We start from the raw sequence: 24,261 nt of genomic DNA, 5'->3' as shown, positions 1-24,261 counted from the left end.
AAACGCAATCAATACGAACTTCAGTCAAAATCACAATAATCAAAGACAACGATCTACCCTACCCCGCAATCAACGTCATCATCATGGCAAATGCAACAATTGTGGAGGTGAATGGCCACACATTGGAGGTCAAAACCACTGTCCCGCTAGAAACAAAACATGTCGTGCATGTAACAAACTGCATCATTTTGCCTCGGTATGCAAATCTACTGCAACACGTCATCAAGACCAGCCATCTCAATCGCAATCTCATTCCAGAAGACAAGGTCAAAGTCACAACCTAAGGCGTCGCGTCCACGTCATAAATTCAGACTCAGACAGAAGACAAGGTGAAAGTCACAACCTAAGGCGTCGCGTCCACGTCATAAATTCAGACTCAGACTCGGACACTCCAGTCAATCGTCTCAGCACCACCGACACGTACAACTACAATGATACAGAATACGTGTTTGCCACAAACAAGGGAAGTAACCTTCCTCACTTCGCTGTCTCGATAGGAGACCATGAATTTCAGTTTCTTGCTGACTCAGGTGCTACGATCAATCTCTTAGCAAAGGTTGACTTTGACAAGTTAAATCCCAAACAGATGCTACAAACATCATCCAAACGAATTTCAGCATACGGCTCTCCTTCACACATTCCTGTGTTGGGCGTCTTCCATGCTACACTGCAACATGGTACCACATCAACTACGGCTCCTATTTACGTCGTCGATCGAAATGAACGCCCCATCTTAGGCTGGCAAACATGCCGTGATTTGCAATTGATTGACACCATCAATCATATCTCACCAAACCAGAGTGCTCTCGTACAAGAGTTTTCAGACTTATTTACCGGTCTAGGCTGCTTGCAAAACACTCAAGTCAAACTACACATAGACCAAAACATTCAACCTGTAGCGCAGCATTACCGACGCATTCCATTTCATATCCGCCAAGACGTTGAAACACAACTCAACAAAGATGAAGAACGGGGTGTCATCGAGAAAGCTACTGGCCCTACCCCATGGGTATCTCCTATCATTGTTGTGCCAAAACCCAAGCAACCTGGTAAAGTGCGTGTATGTGTGGACATGCGCTCTGCCAATACAGCCATCAAACGTGAACATCACGCGACACCTACACTCGACGAGCTAAAAACTGAACTATCCGGAGCGAAAATATTTATCAAAGTAGACCTGAATCAAGGATACAACCAAATTGAATTAGACGAGGCATCAAGATACATCACAACATTTGCCACGCACAAAGGACTCTACAGATACCGCCGTCTTTTCTTTGGAGTAAATTCCGCAAGCGAAATCTTTCAAGAACAGATCAGACAAGCACTCACCGGTCTACGAGGCGTCATTAACATCAGCGATGACATCCTCTGCTTTGGCAATTCGCAACAAGATCATGACGCCAACCTACGGGCATTGTTCCACCGCTTACGAGAAAAATGTCTCACTATCCACAAAGAAAAGTGCAAGTTCAACCAAACGTCAATCGAATTTCTTGGACACACCTTCAGCAAAGACGGAGTCACTCCAAGCCATGAGAAGGTCAAAGCAATTCTTAACCTCGCTACACCCACAAATGCTTCTGAGGTGCGTAGCTTACTCGGCATGATAAATTTTTGCGGTGCACACCATATTCCACACTACGCATCACTCACACACAATCTGCGGCTACTCACCAAAAAGACCGTCCCATGGGAGTGGACAACCATCCATACCACCGATTTTAACTCTCTAAAAGCAGCTCTGAGCAAAGCAATCACCTTAGCCTACTTCGACCCAAACAAGCAAACCGATATTTATACAGACGGAAGTCCCATAGGGATATCGGCAGTGCTTGTTCAAGACGGTCGCATTATACAGTTTGCAAGCCGCCCACTTACACCAACCGAACAGAGATACTCGCAAACAGAACGCGAGGCTCTCGCAATAACTTGGGCATGTGAATATTTTCACATTTACTTCTTCGGATCACCCTTCAAAATACACACCGATCACAAACCTCTTACCACCATCTTTTCAAATCCTAAAGCCAGGCCATCGCCAAGGATTGAACGCTGGATGCTACGCATGCTACCATACCACTTCACCATTTGCTACAGGCCAGGATTTGACAATCCTGCCGACTTTTTAAGTCGTCACCCAGTCATACACTCTCAAAGCTGTAGAGAACAAACCATAGCCGAAGAATACATTAACTACCTCACACACACATCCACACCAAAATCCATGACCCTAGAAGAAGTGGCACACAAAACATCACAAGACCAAACCCTAATGCTCGTTATCCAATCAATACGATCCAATAATTGGTAAACCAATTCTCAAGAAGTCAACCAAAAGCTTTTTCAAACGCTCTATCTCTGTCGCTCTGAACTCGCCATTGCAGACAAACTCCCTGTCATACTAAAGGGTCATCAAATCGTCCTACCACAATCGCTTTATGAAACAGCCATCAAACTAGCACATTCTGGACATCAAGGCATAGTCAAAACTATATCCTTACTTAGGGAAAAGGTCTGGATACCAAACATGCAGAGCAGAGTAGAGAACACTGTAAACAACTGCATGCTGTGTCAAATTTCTACACCGAAAACAACACGCGAACCGTTACAAATGTCCCCGCTTCCATCAGCCCCGTGGACAGAACTCTCAGCAGATTTTGGTCATCTGCCTAATGGCCAGTACATATTGGTCGTTACAGACGAATATTCCCGCTAACCCATCGTGGAAATACTCGACTCCACTCCAGGTCACAGCGTTATTCTCCGCCTGGACAAAATTTTCTCAGAATTCGGCATCCCGGAATCATTGAAAACTGATAACGGTCCTCCCTTCAACGGACATGACTTTTCCAACTATTGTCACCACATGGGCATCAAACACCGCAAAATTACCCCATTGTGGCCTCGTGCCAACGCCGAAACTGAACGATTCATGAAAACGGTCAAAAAGACACTCCGAAATACCCCAACTCCACAGCTAAAACAACAACTGTACCGATTTCTAATATCATACAGATCAACTCCACACTGCACAACAGGCGTTGCTCCTGCAACCATACTTTTCGGCCGACAACTTCGAACAATGTTCCCACAAACCACCAAATCCTTCGAAGATAACTCATTGCGTGAACGAGACGTCCACCAAAAAGCCAAAATGAAGCATTACGCTGACAACAAAACATATGTAAAGCCTTCAGAGCTCAAAATTGGCGATCCCGTTCTCCTAAAACACAACAACCTTACAAAACGCGACCCCCCATACGAATCACAACCTCTTGTTATAACCCAAAAGAAAGGATCCATGATCACAGCTGCAAGAGGTCAACAGCAAGTTACTCGCAACAGTAGCTTCTTCAAAAAGTCGCCTCGACCACCAACAACTGCTGAAATAGAACCAGATCATCCCGATCCAGACTCGCCAGACAACACTACCCAAAATACCAATACACTACCGCATTCCCCACCTGCACATTCATCACCCGAAAATTGTGTAACAAATGGTCCCCCGATAAGACCACGTCGCAACATTCGTCGTCCCAAAAAATTTGACGATTTTGTACTAAATAATTAATTGTCTTAATTAAATCCTCAATACGTAGTGTTAAAAGTTGAAACCAATATTAATCATATATATATATATATATATGGTGGATAAGAATAATTAAATAAAAAACCTTGTGCCCGTGTCTGGAAGGTTTTATTTTCATTAAAGTGATAACTACAAGCATTTAAAAAACTATATTTAAGATTTAGTCTTAAAATCTTGGCATGACATCAGTTCCCACTACACCATAATGTGAAAACCTTGTGCCCGTGTCTGGAAGGTTTTCTAATAAAAACCTAATACATATATAATATGTGTGTTATCAGTTATTTAAATACTCAAGTTAGCAGTGTACCACTATCATTAAACTCATCTTATTCTTACTATTATTTCACCCTGAGGAGGAAAGATCTATGCTATCATTGGAACAATATCAGAGTATATGACATCATCAAGTCTGGGACAATTAATTTACTTTGCTTTTCCTGATCTAGACATAACTGCAAGATGTTTGCAATTTATTTGTGAATCAATTTATTATTGCTACTATATTATATTCAACTCAGTTTCCCTGCTTTATCTTTAAACATTTTGTTGTTGTATATATATCAATTAATCAACTACATTTTCTTTATTAAAAAGGGGAGTGATGTAATGTTTCCAAGTAATTAATTTAATGAATTACATCCCCTGTTTTATAATTTACTTTCACTTTCAATACTTCCAGTCTTCTACTTTCACTTCTTTGTTTTTGGTTATCTTTGTATCCTGCCGGCAAGCAGCAACCAACTCTGTATCATGCTTATCAATAAACTTTAATCTTCATCCATCCATCTTTGCATTATTAAATTATCATTTAATACCCATTCAAACATTACAATAAATAGACATCAAACGACATTGAATTGAAAGTCCAGATCGTAAATGTTTATATTTATATTGTGATTCTGTTTTAATGTTAAATTTAGTTTTTGGAATTTGGCTTCCCCCCAACATAATACCGATCACGGGCAGTGGACCATTTATGAAATTTTATCACATTCGGGAAGGCCGATTTCTTTGGATGATTTGTTTTCTTGTATTTTGTTTTTCTGGATTGTGAGGATTTGTATCAGATATACATTATTTCAGATTCATAATTCAGTTAAACATAATATTGAAACACTGAAAAATTCTTGCTTTTTGTACATTCTATGCAGTCCAATCAAATCTTTAAAACATAATATCAAACAACATTAAATACATTTTAGAAAATTTCTTCAATTTGTCGAAACCTGTCATGATTATATTAATTATGAATATCAATTCAACGTCAGCTGAAAGCATCCTCCGATGTGTCTGTGATTTCTGGATGTGTTGTCCGCATGGAATAATTGCTGTCTGTCGATTCCTCCATTCTGAAATAATTATTGAGTGAATTGTTTGAACCTTCCTCTGTGACGTTGAACCCAAGACTTTGTTGTGACATACTGGAAGTTGAATGGTGTTGAGGAGGAGGAGGAGGTCGTGATGGTTGGTGGTGGTGATGGTGGTGGTGGGGGTGGTTGTCGTTGTTTGGTTGGGAAGCAATGCTCATGTTGGATCTCTGACTTGATAAACGTCTTTCGTTGTTTGGATTCGATTGGAGGTAGGGAGCAATCAGGAAGTCGACAAATTCTAAAGAAATAAAAAAAACATAAACTAAAATATATTAGAAATTCTATCTTTATCATATAGATACAAAATATATCATGTAAGAAAGACAAGAATAAATAGTTAAAAATTTAAGTCAATTATTTTATAACATTCCACTTTTTTTAACATATAATAATCTTTTTCTTTCATCACTGCATTTAAATAAAAGATTTACAAAATAATATGAAATATTATTTCTAAATACATCTTCTTATTTTTTTATTTAATTTCTATTGTAAGATTTTTTTTTTAATGGACCCTACAGCAAAGACAGGCGTATTTTTGTTTTAACATAGAAAAGCGTGCCTTATATTTTACAAATGGGTCTTAACATATGAATAGGTATGCAATCTTCTTTTAATATGAAATTGGCCTGCGAACTAAATACAATTTGTTGTGAGGTCTTGTTCTTAAAACACATCTTATCTTAGCTTGCTTCCATTTTAAGGAATAAGAGGGAGTAGACTAAAATAAAAAATCAAATCTCATAAATGTTGGTTAATGAATTGATTAAAATAATCATAACAAATGAAATAAATCTTATAACACATTGCAAGGCACAGAGACATGATTTAAGAACAGAGAGGGTGGGAAGAAGGGGTGTTCAATAATTGTTTTAACATTTTTTACTGGTTAAAGAAGAACTATTTTTTGGCTCATTGGAATATAATACCTCCATATAAAATCCCGTGTATGCTATGGAAATACAGTATGTAGAACATTTGCAATCGAGAAATTGGATGATTGGGAAATCTGTTTAATTGGGAAGGGTTGAAATGTAATTTACGATTTCATTCTACTCTCAGTGAGATGTCTGCAAATGATTAGATTTAACACAGAAACACATCTACAAGCGTGCATATACATGAATAAACAAATATTTACAGGCTTAAATGTTTGATTTAAGAGCATACTTCAACTCAATAAAAAACAGTTTATAAATGCATATATAATAATTTACGCTGAGAAAAGAAGAGACTGCTATAGATGGTTAGTAAAGTTTAACATCCGTGTTAGTGTAGTGACATGATGTAACTATTACAAAGGATGCCTTTACAGCAATGACAGGTAATGATGATTAATGATGATCTGTTCAACTTAATTCTTGTGAAACAACAGGTTGATGAGCTAACATGATAGCCTGTATCAGTAATCTTTCATACAAAATTTCTTAGATTCACTTTATTAACGAAAAAAAGGGATATACGACTCCATATCCACACAGGGGTTTCACGATTCTAGTGGTTCTATTGTAACTACAATAAGTGTTGTCATAAAACGGAGAATGGGAAATGGCAGAAAGTTATAAAGAAAAATATTAATATAATTTGTTTTCTCTCCAAAAATCAAACAATTAAGCCAAAAACAAAATTTTTAATGAAGGACTTGAAAATAATTTTAAAAAAGATAAAGAAAAAACACGACATTCTGATCAATATGATCTGAAGCCAGAGTCATTATATATATACATTACGAAAAGAAACCCCAACAAGAATAAATAAATAAATAAAAACAAATTACAACCAAGCAAAGACTTCTGGACAGAGAAAAGATACGCACAATTTTCATTCAATACTTAAATAATTTTTGTTTTGGATAATATATTTTTCTTTTAATACTTCATGGTCCAACGATGTTTTACTCAAATAAAAATAAGCCTATTAGCCATATCCGATTTTTGTTTACATTTGTTGCTTAAGTCATTGCTTATTAAAGTTACTATCAATTCATATATATACACACACACACACACACACACACACACAGACACATATAGTCTACAACTAAGCTAAGTGCATTTTTATTGTTGTCATAGGCAATTCTAGAAGGAATAAAAATAATTCATCACAAGAAACTTGCAACGTCAAGAAGAATCGACCTTAAATGTAAGAAAGGTGAGAAGGCAAAGTAGATGAGGCATAGCACTGCAACTTGAAAGGACCCAAGTACAAGTCTCACTTTGGGTGCCTTTGTATGTTTGATTTTTTTATTTTTTTTCGATAGACAAGATCATCAATCCTCCGTTTACATATTTGGACAATATGAGTCATTCATGTATATATGGCATATTTGCTAAATAGGTTATCTGTAATCCTACTATGAATGTGGGTATGGTATCCTGCGGAACGGCTGAATTATATTTCAAAGTCTCGAGTAAAACAGACATAAATCGTGAAATAGACATTAATACAATTTATTGTCATTGATTATGATACTTAATTGTTAATCCAAAATAAATAGTTTTGTTAAGTAGAAATTTAAAATGCGAAATAAGAAACATTATCAACATTTTGAAAAGGATTATAAAAGAGTTTGCAACATTTAATGTGAGTGCTATCTAAATGACCCAATAATATATAAATATTGCTCATAAAATACTTATCTATCATCAAAACTCAGTTTTCCTTAATTATAATTAAATTTTCTATCAATTAAGAGGTGTGCATTATCTGAAACATATCTTAAACACATCATATTGATCACTTTATTTCAAGTTCAACATTTTTCAATCGTCACATACATGTGACCAAAACTTTGACAAAGTCGTAAAACGCTATCAAATTTTAAAGTTCCAACTGAAGGAAATTTGTTGTTTTAGCAAAAGAAATTGACTTGACTGATTTGTGATGATTGAGTATTAAATGAGAAAACATAAGGCAAAATCACCTCACCGGCATCGGTTGGGTCATGCAATTAGCTGATAGGAGTAAGCATAAATGTCACAAATTCTGTTGAGGAAAGAAAAGTATAGAGGGTGTGCGTTAAGTTTTTGGCGTGAGAGATTTAACACTTCACATGAACATGCAGCTCTAGATATATGTAATATAGAATATATCTAAAAGGCGCGATACGACAAAGCACAATACATTGACGTAATTGTTCGGGTTTCTTCGCCTTATAAAATATAACAATAATATACCGATATATATTAAATGGTAGGCTGTTATTTTAAAAGTCAATATGAAAAAAAAAAAAATTGGCAAACGGTACTAACGACATTGAAAAAAATATAAAGGCCTTTTTTTACAAATAGAACATTTTCCTTTAAAAATCTGTAAAATGTAGGCTACTAGTGTCTTTCATAGAATTAAATTACATATCATTATACGCATTCGTTTGGGGAAAAAAATTTTTTTTACTGTAGCATAATAGCAAAAATAATATGGAACGTCATATTACCTATTGTAAAAAAAACCCCAAAAAAAACCCAGCAATTCAAGAAATATTTTTCTCTCGCATGCATCCCATTATATTAAAATCAGATTTTGATGCATAATGATCACCTGAAACAATGATTATACTTCACGTCAAATTGTTAAATTCGAGAACCATTCCGTGTAAAAAAAGAATGCATTTTAATAAAATAAATAAAAGTAAAACCAATGGAAGTCAATAGTAAAAGTATTCTTGAACTCTGACATTTGAAATTTCAAACTCCTTCCCTATCCAGACTCCACAGGTTGTGCAGCGGCATTGTACCTTATTAAAAATTCCTTATGCAGGAGTTCAAGAATCATTCATTGTACATCAATTTCAGCTTATCAGAGAGATGGCATAAAGTAAATATGCAAATATCAATATTATCAAAGCCTAGTTTCAAACACAACACAGATGATAAACTTTTACAAACTGCACACACCGTGCCCTATGGCGATTAGTCATAGTTTACGGTCTATAAAAATAATGTCTTTATCTGAACAAGCTTTTTATTCATTTCAATAAAAGTCAAAAAGAGTTGATGAATTCAATGCATTATGCATCCCTCTACCACTAAAAAAAAGAAAGTTTTCATGTTTTAAAAAAATAGATTGTCATACCCTAAAAGAAGAAAAGAAAATTATGCTTTTAAAAGCTTTGTAACTTTGACGTATGACAATGTAGTGCTAAAAATATTTTCAAAATTAAAAGACCAATTTATATTACCTATAATTTCCAATTTAATCAAAATCAATTAGTAAATTTAAATGGAGACAGACAAAACTTATTGTATACACAGTTTAATCTCATAAATAAATATTTAAGATTACAGGGTGTTGTGGCCAAAAAATTATTTTTTTAAATACCTAGTGCAGTTTCCTTTATTAGACAAAAATAATATAACGAAAAAAATACATTAAAAAAAAATAATTTTACTACACAAAAAAAGCACGGTCTGATAAGCTAACTAATAATGGTGAAGTGAAATCTTATAGTTATAGACAATGGTTAGTCATTATTACTCTTACGTCTTCTTCACCGCACGTACCCCAGACCTGCCAACTACAACAAAATAATTTTAGAGCTACAAATTTTGGCTCCGACTGCAGAACTATATCTATGCATCTTTGACTAAATACAATTTGCTGAAATGAAAGGCTCAGTACAGGAGCACTCATATCAAAAATTTTAAAGCGTTATTTATTCCTTTAGAGAACATACTGTAATTTCATAAAATTAATCATTAATCAACCAACTCTTTTTCCCTGAAGGTAGGTTTGCTTAAAAACGAAACATAATCCCAACAATTTGCTCAATGGCTTGTTACTATCCAACACGTTACATTGTGGTAGCAATAAACTATGCATGCAATGTACGAAACTGATGCTAACATTTGCACATCACATTACCTATAATAATAATAATAATAATAAAATTTATTATATTGCGCCCAATCCTCTATACAATAAAGCTCTAGGCGCATAACAATAACTTCACTCCATTAAAATACTTGATTTAAGTGCATCATCTTTCAGATTTTTTCAAAGTACATGATATCATCAAAATAGGGGTAAAACTGTTTTTCTTGAAACAAAAAAATTTAACTAGTGAAGATGATATCAGATTAATGTCTATAGATTATTGCACAAAATAATATGATGACAAATAATAATAGATAAAAACTTGTGGAATCACCTTGACCATGTTAGTACGAAAATGTTTTTTGAAAGACAGAGACTATAAAAAAAATGTTGTGGTTAACTCCTAAGAGAAAAAAAAAATCTGGTAAATTTGTTTTGAATTTGTCAGATCCTCAATTCACAATTCACAGTGCCTTATTTGAGAAAATCAGCTTTCTTAAGGGATGGGAGGGTAGACTCATTTTTCTAAGATGCCCAGCGATAACTAGGTTGGAGTTTTCTCTTGCATGAAATGTTGGTCAAAATTATGCCAGAATGATAGTTTTATTATATGAACATCCTGACAGAGACAAGGTAAAATAATGCAGCTGTATGCAAGCATATTAGTTATGAAGGACTACTTTCTAATGGATGATGTCAGAAGGTGAAAAAGTCAGATCTCTTTAATCATTATAGCTCAGTAAATCACAGTTGTATTTGCATCAGATACCGGCAGCCTTCTTTGCCACCATCTGATTTAGAGGAATATTGTTCTTTGGGGCGAGGACAACTCCTCTGTTTTGGTAGAGAAGCTAGCTGGTTTTTGTACCAGTTAAGAGAAGACACGAATGGCAACCAACAGCATCGGTGTGACTGCAGAGCATTTGGTGGAGCATTGCAGTATGATGTAGCTGACAGCTTGTTTCAGAATGGTTTGTGAATGCAGGAAAGTCTATGGAGTTTATTTAGAACACCATAACATTATAATGAAAACTATTAGAAGCTGCTGCTGCCTCCACCCAGGACAGCTTTATGGTATTCAACTTCAAATCATTAATTAATGTCCGTCCCCCAGGTTGTCGGGGGTGGGGAGCCTTAAAAAAAGCCTAATACTCATATAAATATGGTGACCCACTATCCAATGTCTCTACCCCTATATATAAAATAAAGTTTAAATTTCTAACAAATACCCTAAGTTGCAGAATATTTACTAAATTTCAGTCTCAGGTTTAAAGAAGAAAAAAAAAAGATTGGGGTGGTACCTATAGCATGACAGGGCTGGAGGTTTTATATTCTCATGAGCACTAAGATTCTCTTCAATCAAAGCAACATTTGCAAAAAAAAAAAAAAAGAAAAACAAAATCTAAAAAAAAATATTGTCTTTGAGATAACAATGTTTTATAAATCTATCTTGCAATTAAATAAGTTGATGGAAAGGAATGTGAGAGTATGTTGTGTGTGTGTGTGTGTGTGTGTGTGTGTGTAAGGCAAGGGGGATGTGGGAGGTGGGGGGGGGGGAGGCGGTAATATATAAATATAAGCCCATAGGTTATGATAAAAATAAACTTTGACCCTACTGCTATCAAATCGTTCCACCTATTTACACATTAGCACAGTTCTGAGATTTAAAAAAACAACAACAAAAAACAACTTCCATACTGATATTACAGATGTTTTTAATTCAGAAAAGTGAGTGGAGCAGGCACTTATGTTGGTAACAACAAGATATGAAGTGAATAGAAAAGTGCCAGAAGACAATAGAGAATGAAAATTTTTCGCGGCGGTGGTGGGGTTTGATCCTGCGACCTTATTGGTACGACAACTCCGCCTGGCAGGTGAGAGCGTGGCTCTACCGTGTGAGCTATCAACGAACACAAAAATATTCGTTTCAAACTCAAAGTCATTACTAGATCCCTCTCTCACCCACTTCTTGAGACCGCCGATTCGTTCGTACACCACCATCGCGAATAATTTTGACCAGCAGTTAAGCTTAATAGCCAATATTCTCAACACAAACATATAACATAGAAACGATTGAGACATTGAGTATGCTCCGGTGTATGGGGTGAATTTTTTAATTCAGAAAAGTGAGTGGAGCAGGCACTTATGTTGGTAACAACAAGATATGAAGTGAATAGAAAAGTGCCAGAAGACAATAGAGAATGAAAATTTTTCGCGGCGGTGGTGGGGTTTGAACCTGCGACCTTATTGGTACGACAACTCCGCCTGGCAGGTGAGAGCGTGGCTCTACCGTGTGAGCTATCAACGAACACAAAAATATTCGTTTCAAACTCAAAGTCATTACTAGATCCCTCTCTCACCCACTTCTTGAGACCGCCGATTCGTTCGTACACCACCATCGCGAATAATTTTGACCAGCAGTTAAGCTTAATAGCCAATATTCTCAACACAAACATATAACATAGAAACGATTGAGACATTGAGTATGCTCCGGTGTATGGGGTGAATTTTTTAATTCAGAAAAGTGAGTGGAGCAGGCACTTATGTTGGTAACAACAAGATATGAAGTGAATAGAAAAGTGCCAGAAGACAATAGAGAATGAAAATTTTTCGCGGCGGTGGTGGGGTTTGAACCTGCGACCTTATTGGTACGACAACTCCGCCTGGCAGGTGAGAGCGTGGCTCTACCGTGTGAGCTATCAACGAACACAAAAATATTCGTTTCAAACTCAAAGTCATTACTAGATCCCTCTCTCACCCACTTCTTGAGACCGCCGATTCGTTCGTACACCACCATCGCGAATAATTTTGACCAGCAGTTAAGCTTAATAGCCAATATTCTCAACACAAACATATAACATAGAAACGATTGAGACATTGAGTATGCTCCGGTGTATGGGGTGAATTTTTTAATTCAGAAAAGTGAGTGGAGCAGGCACTTATGTTGGTAACAACAAGATATGAAGTGAATAGAAAAGTGCCAGAAGACAATAGAGAATGAAAATTTTTCGCGGCGGTGGTGGGGTTTGAACCTGCGACCTTATTGGTACGACAACTCCGCCTGGCAGGTGAGAGCGTGGCTCTACCGTGTGAGCTATCAACGAACACAAAAATATTCGTTTCAAACTCAAAGTCATTACTAGATCCCTCTCTCACCCACTTCTTGAGACCGCCGATTCGTTCGTACACCACCATCGCGAATAATTTTGACCAGCAGTTAAGCTTAATAGCCAATATTCTCAACACAAACATATAACATAGAAACGATTGAGACATTGAGTATGCTCCGGTGTATGGGGTGAATTTTTTAATTCAGAAAAGTGAGTGGAGCAGGCACTTATGTTGGTAACAACAAGATATGAAGTGAATAGAAAAGTGCCAGAAGACAATAGAGAATGAAAATTTTTCGCGGCGGTGGTGGGGTTTGAACCTGCGACCTTATTGGTACGACAACTCCGCCTGGCAGGTGAGAGCGTGGCTCTACCGTGTGAGCTATCAACGAACACAAAAATATTCGTTTCAAACTCAAAGTCATTACTAGATCCCTCTCTCACCCACTTCTTGAGACCGCCGATTCGTTCGTACACCACCATCGCGAATAATTTTGACCAGCAGTTAAGCTTAATAGCCAATATTCTCAACACAAACATATAACATAGAAACGATTGAGACATTGAGTATGCTCCGGTGTATGGGGTGAATTTTTTAATTCAGAAAAGTGAGTGGAGCAGGCACTTATGTTGGTAACAACAAGATATGAAGTGAATAGAAAAGTGCCAGAAGACAATAGAGAATGAAAATTTTTCGCGGCGGTGGTGGGGTTTGAACCTGCGACCTTATTGGTACGACAACTCCGCCTGGCAGGTGAGAGCGTTGCTCTACCGTGTGAGCTATCAACGAACACAAAAATATTCGTTTCAAACTCAAAGTCATTACTAGATACCTCTCTCACCCACTTCTTGAGACCGCCGATTCGTTCGTACACCACCATCGCGAATAATTTTGACCAGCAGTTAAGCTTAATAGCCAATATTCTCAACACAAACATATAACATAGAAACGATTGAGACATTGAGTGTGCTCCGGTGTATGGGGTGAATTTTTTAATTCAGAAAAGTGAGTGGAGCAGGCACTTATGTTGGTAACAACAAGATATGAAGTGAATAGAAAAGTGCCAGAAGACAATAGAGAATGAAAATTTTTCGCGGCGGTGGTGGGGTTTGAACCTGCGACCTTATTGGTACGACAACTCCGCCTGGCAGGTGAGAGCGTGGCTCTACCGTGTGAGCTATCAACGAACACAAAAATATTCGTTTCAAACTCAAAGTCATTACTAGATCCCTCTCTCACCCACTTCTTGAGACCGCCGATTCGTTCGTACACCACCATCGCGAATAATTTTGACCAGCAGTTAAGCTTAATAGCCAATATTCTCAACACAAACATATAACATAGAAACGATTGAGACATTGAGTATGCTCCGGTGTATGGGGTGAATTTTTTAATTCAGAAAAGTGAGTGGAGCAGGCACTTATGTTGGTAACAACAAGATATGAAGTGAATAGAAAAGTGCCAGAAGACAATAGAGAATGAAAATTTTTCGCGGCGGTGGTGGGGTTTGAACCTGCGACCTTATTGGTACGACAACTCCGCCTGGCAGGTGAGAGCGTGGCTCTACCGTGTGAGCTATCAACGAACACAAAAATATTCGTTTCAAACTCAAAGTCATTACTAGATCCCTCTCTCACCCACTTCTTGAGACCGCCGATTCGTTCGTACACCACCATCGCGAATAATTTTGACCAGCAGTTAAGCTTAATAGCCAATATTCTCAACACAAACATATAACATAGAAACGATTGAGACATTGAGTATGCTCCGGTGTATGGGGTGAATTTTTTAATTCAGAAAAGTGAGTGGAGCAGGCACTTATGTTGGTAACAACAAGATATGAAGTGAATAGAAAAGTGCCAGAAGACAATAGAGAATGAAAATTTTTCGCGGCGGTGGTGGGGTTTGAACCTGCGACCTTATTGGTACGACAACTCCGCCTGGCAGGTGAGAGCGTGGCTCTACCGTGTGAGCTATCAACGAACACAAAAATATTCGTTTCAAACTCAAAGTCATTGTCAGAGTCCTTGGAAAAGGCTCTTTACTCACATTCTCTCACCGTACTCAGGTGTAAAATGAGTACCTGGACGTTAACAGCGTTGTCTTTGTCCGAAAAATTGTAAAATCGCCTTACACGCGTCATGTCCCGTCCTACGTTTTAAATGTTTTTGTTGACCAGGGACCCCTTGTAAAGTGCTTTGAGCACATTCATTGGATATTGCGCTATATAAAGTTACCAACATAAGTGCCTGCTCCACTCACTTTTCTGAATTAAAAAATTCACCCCATACACCGGAGCATACTCAATGTCTCAATCGTTTCTATGTTATATGTTTGTGTTGAGAATATTGGCTATTAAGCTTAACTGCTGGTCAAAATTATTCGCGATGGTGGTGTACGAACGAATCGGCGGTCTCAAGAAGTGGGTGAGAGAGGGATCTAGTAATGACTTTGAGTTTGAAACGAATATTTTTGTGTTCGTTGATAGCTCACACGGTAGAGCCACGCTCTCACCTGCCAGGCGGAGTTGTCGTACCAATAAGGTCGCAGGTTCAAACCCCACCACCGCCGCGAAAAATTTTCATTCTCTATTGTCTTCTGGCACTTTTCTATTCACTTCATATCTTGTTATTACAGATGTTGCGGTTGATCGAATGTTACCTTCATAATCAATCTTTCCATCCTTGTTGACATCAGCAACCTTGATCATAGCCTCAGCCTCCTGTGTAGTCAACGGCTCTCCAAGTTTAGTCAGAACACTGAGCAACTCATTGGCATCCAGGAGTCTGTCTCCATTCTTGTCCATCATTCTGGGTAAATACAAAGATAACGTAAGGTGAACATTTGTGACCCATTGGTCAATTCAGTATTACAGCCGAGTGAACTCGATGAATAAAATTGAGCTTTAAAATCAAAAAAAATTACAGTGGAAACCTGATATAACAGGGATGGTGGGACCAGAGCAAAAGTCCTGTTATAGCCGATCCCTGTTACATCAGAAATACAAGGGAAATAAGCACATAAATGACTTTTTCAAGTGATCTAATACATCGATTACCTCCCTTGACCAAAAACTGCATGCAACAGGGATTGTGCGCAATGTAAATTATAATACATGTATAGATCTAGATATAACTTTTTTCTTTTTCTTTTTTTACCTTTTTTTATTTAGTGCGAGGCATAGACTTGCTTCCTCACCGTGCGACAAGGCCTAAAATTTAGCAGTATTCCTTCTTGATTGTTCCCATGTGAAAAGGCATTGTCCCTGTTATAGCCGATTTGGTTCAAGTGAGGCCATGCTATAACCGATAATTTTTAATAGAGACAAAGAGAGATAAAAAACGGGGATTTGAAAAATCCCTGTTATACCCAATCCCTGTTATAACCGGGCCTGTTATAAATGGTTTCCACTGTACCAGTATTTAGAAATGTTGAATTCATGAACTCTCTCCTTGCCAGCCATTTTCCAGAGTGTCCCCAAAACTTCACACCCAACCTATACAAAAATAGATTTATTTCACTCAGACACAAAAGCTGTTAGTTCTTGCTATACATATTTCTTTCTGCTGAACGAGCTCTTCAAAACAGTGTTAATATAATTTAACTATAGCAAGCATTTTTGTTCAAATATTATGATGTACAAAAGAAATTAGAATGAGGAAAATGTTGGCTGCATTGTAACGTATGTGAATATTTCCCTATGGGTGGTTAAGTAAGAAGATAAAATACTTTCCACAATGGAAACGTATATTTTAATTCTAATAAAATCCAATTTATATCAGAAAGTACATACCAAAATGATACCGTTTTGTGATGATTCCTCACGTTGGCTTACATTCAATTTCATATTGTCATTTATTTCTTCGAGCAGCAACATTTACATTATCTTTGAAAACAAGAAATTCAATGACAGCTTCCTGTCCCTGAACTGCCAAAACTTTGTCAAAATTTGACAGAATTAAAATGTTAAAATTTTAGTTTAAAGAATACAAGTGTAAGTTCAATTGAGCAAAATATGACATCACATGAAATAAAAATGAACTCAGTAGGAGATTTGTCCCATAACTTTTTGACTCACCCTCATAATACTATCTTTTACAGATTGATACTGTATACGAGTGTCTTGCAAACCTTTGTTAAATCAGGGGTAATGGCCTATCTCAATTTATCAAATAAATATACAAAGTGTTGTTGTTAGTTCTTATTTGTATATTTTTACATTTTTGTGCATTTGCATATATATATATATATATATATATATATATATATATATATATATATATATATATATATATATATATATATATATATATATATGATATGATATATGTATACATTGTCGCCATAGATTCTCAACTTTGTGTTTATACATTTTCATGCATGCCACGTCTGTAAATGAATTTCCATTTTGTTTGATGAATAAAGGATATATTATTATTATCATTATTATTATATTATTATTATTATTATTATTATTATTATTATTATTATTATTATTATTATTATTATTATTATTATTATTATTATTATTCTATCACCCGTTGACTCAAATGAATATTCATAAGTTCTGCTCGGGCATAACGATCGAGTCATTTGATGATGGGAATCGCCACCTGGCTGCCTGTTGCCAGATTCATTTGTGCGCATCTACTGACTTTATCACAGGACTGATTTTGATCATTTAATGACTCAAAAGATTCATCTCCATCTTTGTTAATGTCAACAATACAGTAGTATAATACTTGGAATAGTTGAGTACGACTATGTGGTCTAGTGGTATGACACTCGCTTTCGGATCGGAAGGTCCTGGGTTCAAGCCTCGCGCTCAGCGCATAGTTGAGTCCTTGGAAAAGGCTCTTTACTCACATTCTCTCACCATACTCAGGTGTAAAATGAGTACCTGGACGTTAACAGCGTTGTCTCTGTCCGAAAAATTGTAATATCGCCTAACACGCGTCATGTCCCATCCTACGTTTTAAATGTTTTTGTTGACCAGGGACCCCTTGTAAAGTGCTTTGAGCACATTTATTGGATATTGCGCTATATAAAGCTCAATTTTAAAAAAAAATAAATAAATTTAGAAACATTTAGATTTTAGAATAATAGATAAAAATGAAAAAAGTGAATAAACTGACTGAAAAGCCTTGAGCATGTCACTTTTTCTCTCTTCAGCCGACGACATTTTCAAACTCTTCATGTAATTCCTAAAGTCTTCATAGGTGATTTTGCCTGGAAAATAGAAGAATGAATTGTCAGATTAATAAATATAAAAAAAAAAAAGAGGCCCATGGAGCCTGAGTTTATCATAGTTTCTATAGCGTGATACAGATATAAGTAGAAAACGGTAGGGGCTGCCTGAAGCCGGTGATCGTAAAATACTAGCGAAAGAGTGAAAATAGAGAGGCCTCGTATAGGAACAAAACAGACAATGGATGTTTCGGGTACAAACCCTTTGTCAGCACAACAATACACAAATAAACGTGGAAAGCAAATAAAATATGACGAAAAACGTTTAATAGTGTATTGTTGTGCTGACGAAGGGTTTGTACCCGAAACGAAACAGATGTAGTAATAGCTTGCCGCAATCTGAAGTCAAGAACAATAAAAGTAACAAGTACCATAACAAAAATTGGTAATCAAGAAGAAAATCTAAGATAGGTGGGTTTTTTTTTTTTTTTTTTTTGTATTTTGTTGTTTTTTTTTTTGTTGTTGTAAAAAACACATTGGATAAGACACGGTGATTGGAATTAAAAAGGAAAGCAGGGGATATTATTCGTACAGGAGTACTTCAGTTGTTTATAATGAGTTGCCTCCCTTATTAAAAATGAAAATGCCCAATTAATTGAACAATGCCACAATTCTGCTAAAAGGAATAGTGCAATTGGCTCATCATTAGCTGAATGTATAATGCCTAAGACATTATTATCAAACACTCTTGTTTTAGTCTAAATAGTTTTGTTTTTTAAAAGAAATAGCATCTTTCAAAAATACAGTAAATGTCTTTCTATTATATTAAATTAATTGAGCTCAAGCAGTCTGACAAAAACCTGGTATTCATTCAAGTTTTTAAAAAAACAAAAATATCTACCATTTCATTTTTCCCATATTTACATACCATTTTTGCCAAGAGTAGCCATGGCCTCTTGCAACTGTTTCTGAGTTGGGTCATGGTTCAAGGCTCTCAAAACAAATCGAATCTCGTTCTGACAAATGGTGCCATTTTTGTCCTTGTCAAACAGTCTGAATACTTCCTGCCAAACTGAAATGGGCGGAAAACAAGAGGGGTGTGTGTGGGTGGGTGGGGAAAGGAGGGGGGAAGGGGGGGGGGAGTGGGGGGGAGGGGGAGAGATAGTGAAATACGTTTGAATTATTCGAAAACCAAAAGCTTTGTAACACAAATTGAAATGATGATATAAGTTACACGACATGATATGTAGTTGGTGAACTCAGATTTTATGAGTTTTTTATTTTTATTTTACAGTTTCAGTTTTATATTTATATGTATAAGCTACAAGAAGGCATGTATGCAATTATTCACCAATCCTTTGTCTCAAACTAGTAATCTTGCCATGATAAATATGAATCACGTTTTAAAAGATATTGATTCACAGTTACAGTATCATTCAGTATGTACTTGACTATATTTTTTCCCTCTCTTTGATAGATAACATAGATTTAGCATATAGGATAATACCCCCAAAAAAAACAAAAAAACAAACAAACAAAAAAAAACATGCAGGTCATGTGAAACACAAGTTGTTTTTTTGGTTGTTTTTTGAGGTTGTTTTATGTTATTGTGCTTTTGGACACAGACAATATTGCATGAAACTAATTTGAATCTCTTATTTTACATTTGTATCATATGAGTTATATTAAACTAAACCTTGTTAAAAACTATGAGAGAGGAGACAAATATGGTTTGACTCCTTTTGTTTGATTTTGATGTCTATTATAAATTGAGTGGGGGAAATACAGTGCAACCCCTGGAGAACGACATAGCCCGGGACAAGAATATTATGTCGTTATCATTCCAGGGTTTTCAAGATGGCAGGAAAAGGGGGTGTGGTAAGACCCGTGAATACATAACAACACGATGCGCAGACCAGTGCTTGAGAGAAGGTCCTGGGTTCGAGCCTAGGTCGGCGCATAGTTGAGTCCTTGGAAAAGGCCCTTTACTCACATTCTCTCACCATACTCAGGTGTAAAATGAGTACCTGGCAGTTGACAGCGTTGTCTCTGTCAGAAAAAAATTGTAATATCGCCTAACAGGCGTTATGTCCCGTCTTACATGTTGCATGTTGCTGTTGTAAAGGGCTTTGAGCACGCTTAATGGATATTGCACTATATAAAAGCTCAATTAAAAAACGTTGGAATGTGTATTTCTCCTGTCTACAAAGAGTAGGACAGTTACGTTTTCACTCTCCAATGTGTATTGTCAATGCTTCGATCATAAACAGTGCTTGATCGCCATTTAACAAAACTAAGAATAAATCAAGAAAATCATATACCATTATGATAATACCGCACAAGAATACAGATGCGCACGTCTAGTTTTCATTTTAATTGAAATCCATGCAATTCTGCTGACAAATTTTGAATACCGAAATTTTTATTTAAGTGCACCAAAATCCACATCTTGCGATAAAATTTTTTTAAAAAGCCTGATGATTTGCAATGAGAACATATTGTGTGGCATAATTAAGGTCCACTAACTCAATCTGCATTACTGAAGATTGAATTTTAAGAGAGCATTTATATAGGGCAGTATCCACTAAGCACGCTCAAAACACTTTACAAGGGGTCCCTGGCCAACAGCAACACTTAACATGTAGGACGAGACATGATGCTTATTAGGTGATATTACAACTTATTTCGGACATAGACAATGTTGTTAACAGCCAGGTACTCATTTCACACACATATATATATATATATATATATATATATATATATATATATATATATATATCTGAGAATGTGAGTAGAGATCCTGTTTCAAGGACTCAACTATACGTCACTCAGAGCAGGACTCAAACCCTTGACCTTTCCATCCAAAAGCGAGTGTCGTACCACTTGACCGCATCGCCACACAAATTAATAATGAAATGAGGTAATTGATTATGATTTTGTTGAAGGGAATACATTTATTTTTGTAAACTGCAGGGCAAAAAATCTCAAGTTATGTACAAAAGCCAATCTTTTTTTAAAATGTTAAATTCAATTTTTAGTGTCTGGGTCAGCCCGATGGATAATCAGATAAGATTAGGGCAGCAATATACAAATACAAATTTAAGTAAGCTAGGTTTTTTGGGGGCAGCATGGCTCAGCAGTACAGTCTTCGCTTTGTACCCGAAAGGTACTGAGTTCAATTACCCGCTGCACTGTGTGGCCTAGAGCAAGTCACCTCGCCCTAGCTCAATTTGCAGCGCTGCACTGCGCCTGACGCCTGGGTTATTCCAGTCTTCCTTTGGAATAGACCCTAGAGACAAATTTCCCTATAGGATGAATAAAGGGAATTTTACTTTTATTTTTTATTTTTATTCTGAAGTAGGTACTTACTTCTTTCTTGCTCTTGCTCTTCTTCACTGCTTGCCTAAAACAAGAGGTGGGTGGTGGGGGGAGGGGAGACACACAAATTATTTCTTATTCTGACATTGCTAAAATAATAAAAGAGATAATTTTTTAATAATATCAATAAACTCTTAGAGTCACCTTTCCAAATTATCAATTCGAATGGAATGAGAAATGTTGGTGGAATAGTCCTATAATAAATTCTCAGCATTGGAAAGTGATCGACAGTCTGGAAGGTAAACTTCCTGGGCTCCAGCACATCAAGAAGAGACACTGAGTAACATCCAACTGACTAAGTAAACATCTTTTGACGGAGGACATTTTACACAAGTGGGTCTAGCAGAATTATCTACATGTTTGTATTGTAATTGTAAGAACGTGTTGACAGACACACAGATTGTGATAAAAACTGGCAAAGAGACAAAGACGATGAGATTCTGAACAAGTCAATGATTGTAATTGTACACCAGCTTTCACCGCAATGAGGATCCCACTAGTTCCGGGGTTCCTAATAGCTCTGTTGGTAGAGCACTCGCTTCACACAGAAAGGGACTGCGTTCAGTCCCAGCAATTGGGTAACTAGGTCTGTTAGATCTGGCAGAAAATACTTTTTGATAGAGTAACGTCCTATTCAAAAGGCAGCAAGCAATTGCTATTGTCTGTTTCATGCTCTAGAAACCAGGATTGCAATGATAGACAACAGCAAAACCTCTTAATTCATTCTCTTATTCGTGCCAAGGAAGTGTAGCATTAGATCATTGTGCAAACTATCATTGACTTTATGATCCAATCATCTTTCCATGTCATTACTTACTTACTTCCGGTGCCATTTCTTAAGCAGAGGTGGACTTGAAATTGTATGCCACTCTTTTCTGTTGCACACTTTCACTACATTTAGCTGTGTCACACCCATGATGAAATGAGTTCTAAGACTATTTTTCTTGTCTCTTTTTTATACAACTTGAAGTTACCATCAGGTCACTTTGAGCTCAAGATCGACCTGACATCACGCAGTAAAGGTGACGTAATGTTTTTATACATTCTAATTCTAAGAAACCATACAAGTAAAAACAAATCTAACTCACCATTTTTATCAAATTGACTGAAACTCAACTCTCTGGTGCAGTGAAAATCAATCACTGATTTTGCCTTCTAATACTAATATTGCCTCACTTGTTTCAAAATAGATCACAGCGCATCACTCTATGACAACACATCTCAATGAGCATTCCAGCTGAAAAGTGAGTGAAATAAAAATAACAAATATAAACCTCAGACGAAATATTAAAATAAAGATTGCAATAGCTCAATGTCGTCAATTCATGTCGCAGTTTGTTCACTAAATAACCATTTTTTTTTTCATTTCTTTCAACAAAATAAAACCTGAAAGTTAAGTTAGCTTATAGAAATAGAAGGTGGCCAATTGCCAATTATGATCTTTTTGGCTATGAACAAAAGGATTATATATAAAAAGTAGTTAACAAAAATTAGAAACTCCATAAATATGAATGCAACAAAAACATTGATTAACCTACATTTTTGGTTATTTCAAAACGCTACTATTGCATCTCTCTATTTTGGAAAAGAACTAAAGAAGAGGATTGTAAGGCTCATAAGAATTTAAAACAATGCTGCAAAGTTAATCCTTAAACGCAATAAGAAATACCATGCATCACTTCTGCTAAAATAGCTTCATTGGCAGCGAATATTGTGCAAAGTTTTGATGCTGCACTGTAAATGTCTTAACACATGCCAACCAAGTTATCTTTATGCCAAACTTAAGTTTCTTCATGTACTATTTCGTACATTAAATATTCACCAAATTTGCTCAAAGTGCTTTATAAAGGGTAAAAACGAAATGCAACATGTAGGACGGGGCGTGACACTAGTAAAAAAAAAAGCGCTAGATATTACATTTTATTTTTATTCAACAAAGGCAAAGCCAAATCTCTCACGCTAGCACTCATTTCACAAATTAATAAAATGAGAAAATATGGGTATTGTTGTGATTTACAAGACTCAACTTTAATAATTATACCAATCTGATAGATACTACAGTTCTAATTCAAATCGTTTACCTCATAATTCTCATGTCATAGTGATGAATTACACCACTTGTAATTGCTCAAACTCAAATTAAGTTTTTATTCTTTTATATCTAGAAAGTAAATTGGTATTAGTTAAAACGCATGCCTACCATCTAATTAGAGACGAATTTAAAAAATGAAAAGGTAAGACATTCAATTCCGAACTTTGTCTGCTTTATATTTTTAGTTGCACAATTTAGACTAAGCGAAATTTCCAGCAGGCGAAGCCGAAGCGAGGAAGAAGCAATCGTGCCGCTTTCAACTCTCACCAAACTCACGTGAAATTAAAAATGCAATTTTACAAAAATAACAAATCCAATGCATTAATCTTAAACGTGTCACATTTACTTCTAGTACGAATGTCACATTTATTATATGAACGTTTTCTTGCCATTACCTTTTCAAAGAATACAGAAATACAAGTCCAAACAAAATACCCGAATTATTGTTGTCAATGTAAACAAGCCAGTTCCGTGTAAATGGCCTCTCTTCAGGTACACAGAACTGGCAACACCACTCTCAACCAATCGATAAATTCGAGTTAGTTTAGCAAAGCATGTTCGTTACGGTTTGCTGGTGCCCTTGATCGCCGTGTATCGATAACCGTCAGGGGTAGAAGTGAATGGAAAATAAAGAGAAATCGATCAATAGATATAAAAGAAGAAAGAAAAAAAAACGGGGAAAGCTATTTACAAATACAAATAAATTATGA

The 24,261-nt window shown here is 36.2% G+C and overlaps 1 protein-coding gene across 2 annotated transcripts; it reads right to left on the bottom strand.

The window, feature by feature from the left end:
• Window positions 1-4,432: 4,432 nt before the first annotated feature.
• On the bottom strand, window positions 4,433-24,056 carry LOC144957232 (uncharacterized). Of its 2 annotated transcripts, XM_078888306.1 has the most exons (8): window positions 23,947-24,056; window positions 22,548-22,696; window positions 21,451-21,484; window positions 19,007-19,150; window positions 18,027-18,120; window positions 15,553-15,701; window positions 7,894-7,950; window positions 4,433-5,203 (listed from the first exon to the last, which is right to left on the bottom strand). In XM_078888306.1, exons 2-7 carry the CDS (start codon window positions 22,548-22,550, stop codon window positions 7,916-7,918), a joined length of 459 nt encoding a protein of 152 aa, XP_078744432.1. In that variant the 5' UTR covers window positions 22,551-22,696; window positions 23,947-24,056; the 3' UTR covers window positions 4,433-5,203; window positions 7,894-7,915. The 2 variants fall into 2 exon arrangements, with proteins under 2 accessions (XP_078744432.1, XP_078744431.1); XM_078888305.1 differs by lacking the exon at window positions 7,894-7,950 and having other exon boundaries at window positions 4,727-5,203; window positions 23,947-24,055.
• Between the last annotated feature and the right edge of the window lie 205 nt (window positions 24,057-24,261).

Source organism: Berghia stephanieae, chromosome 11 (assembly GCF_034508935.2).
Source record: "Berghia stephanieae isolate SIO BIC M18660-M18661 chromosome 11, UCSD_Bste_1.3, whole genome shotgun sequence".
NCBI lineage: Eukaryota > Metazoa > Mollusca > Gastropoda > Nudibranchia > Aeolidiidae > Berghia > Berghia stephanieae.
This window is presented reverse-complemented; position numbering and strand designations above follow the sequence as displayed.

Coding starts and splice junctions, on each gene's coding strand:
- LOC144957232 (XM_078888305.1), bottom strand. Junction 19,151..21,450: donor AGAGCAAGAGCAAGAAAGAA/GTAAGTACCTAC, acceptor CGCCCATTTCAG/TTTGGCAGGAAGTATTCAGA. Junction 15,702..18,026: donor GACATGCTCAAGGCTTTTCA/GTCAGTTTATTC, acceptor GTATTTACCCAG/AATGATGGACAAGAATGGAG.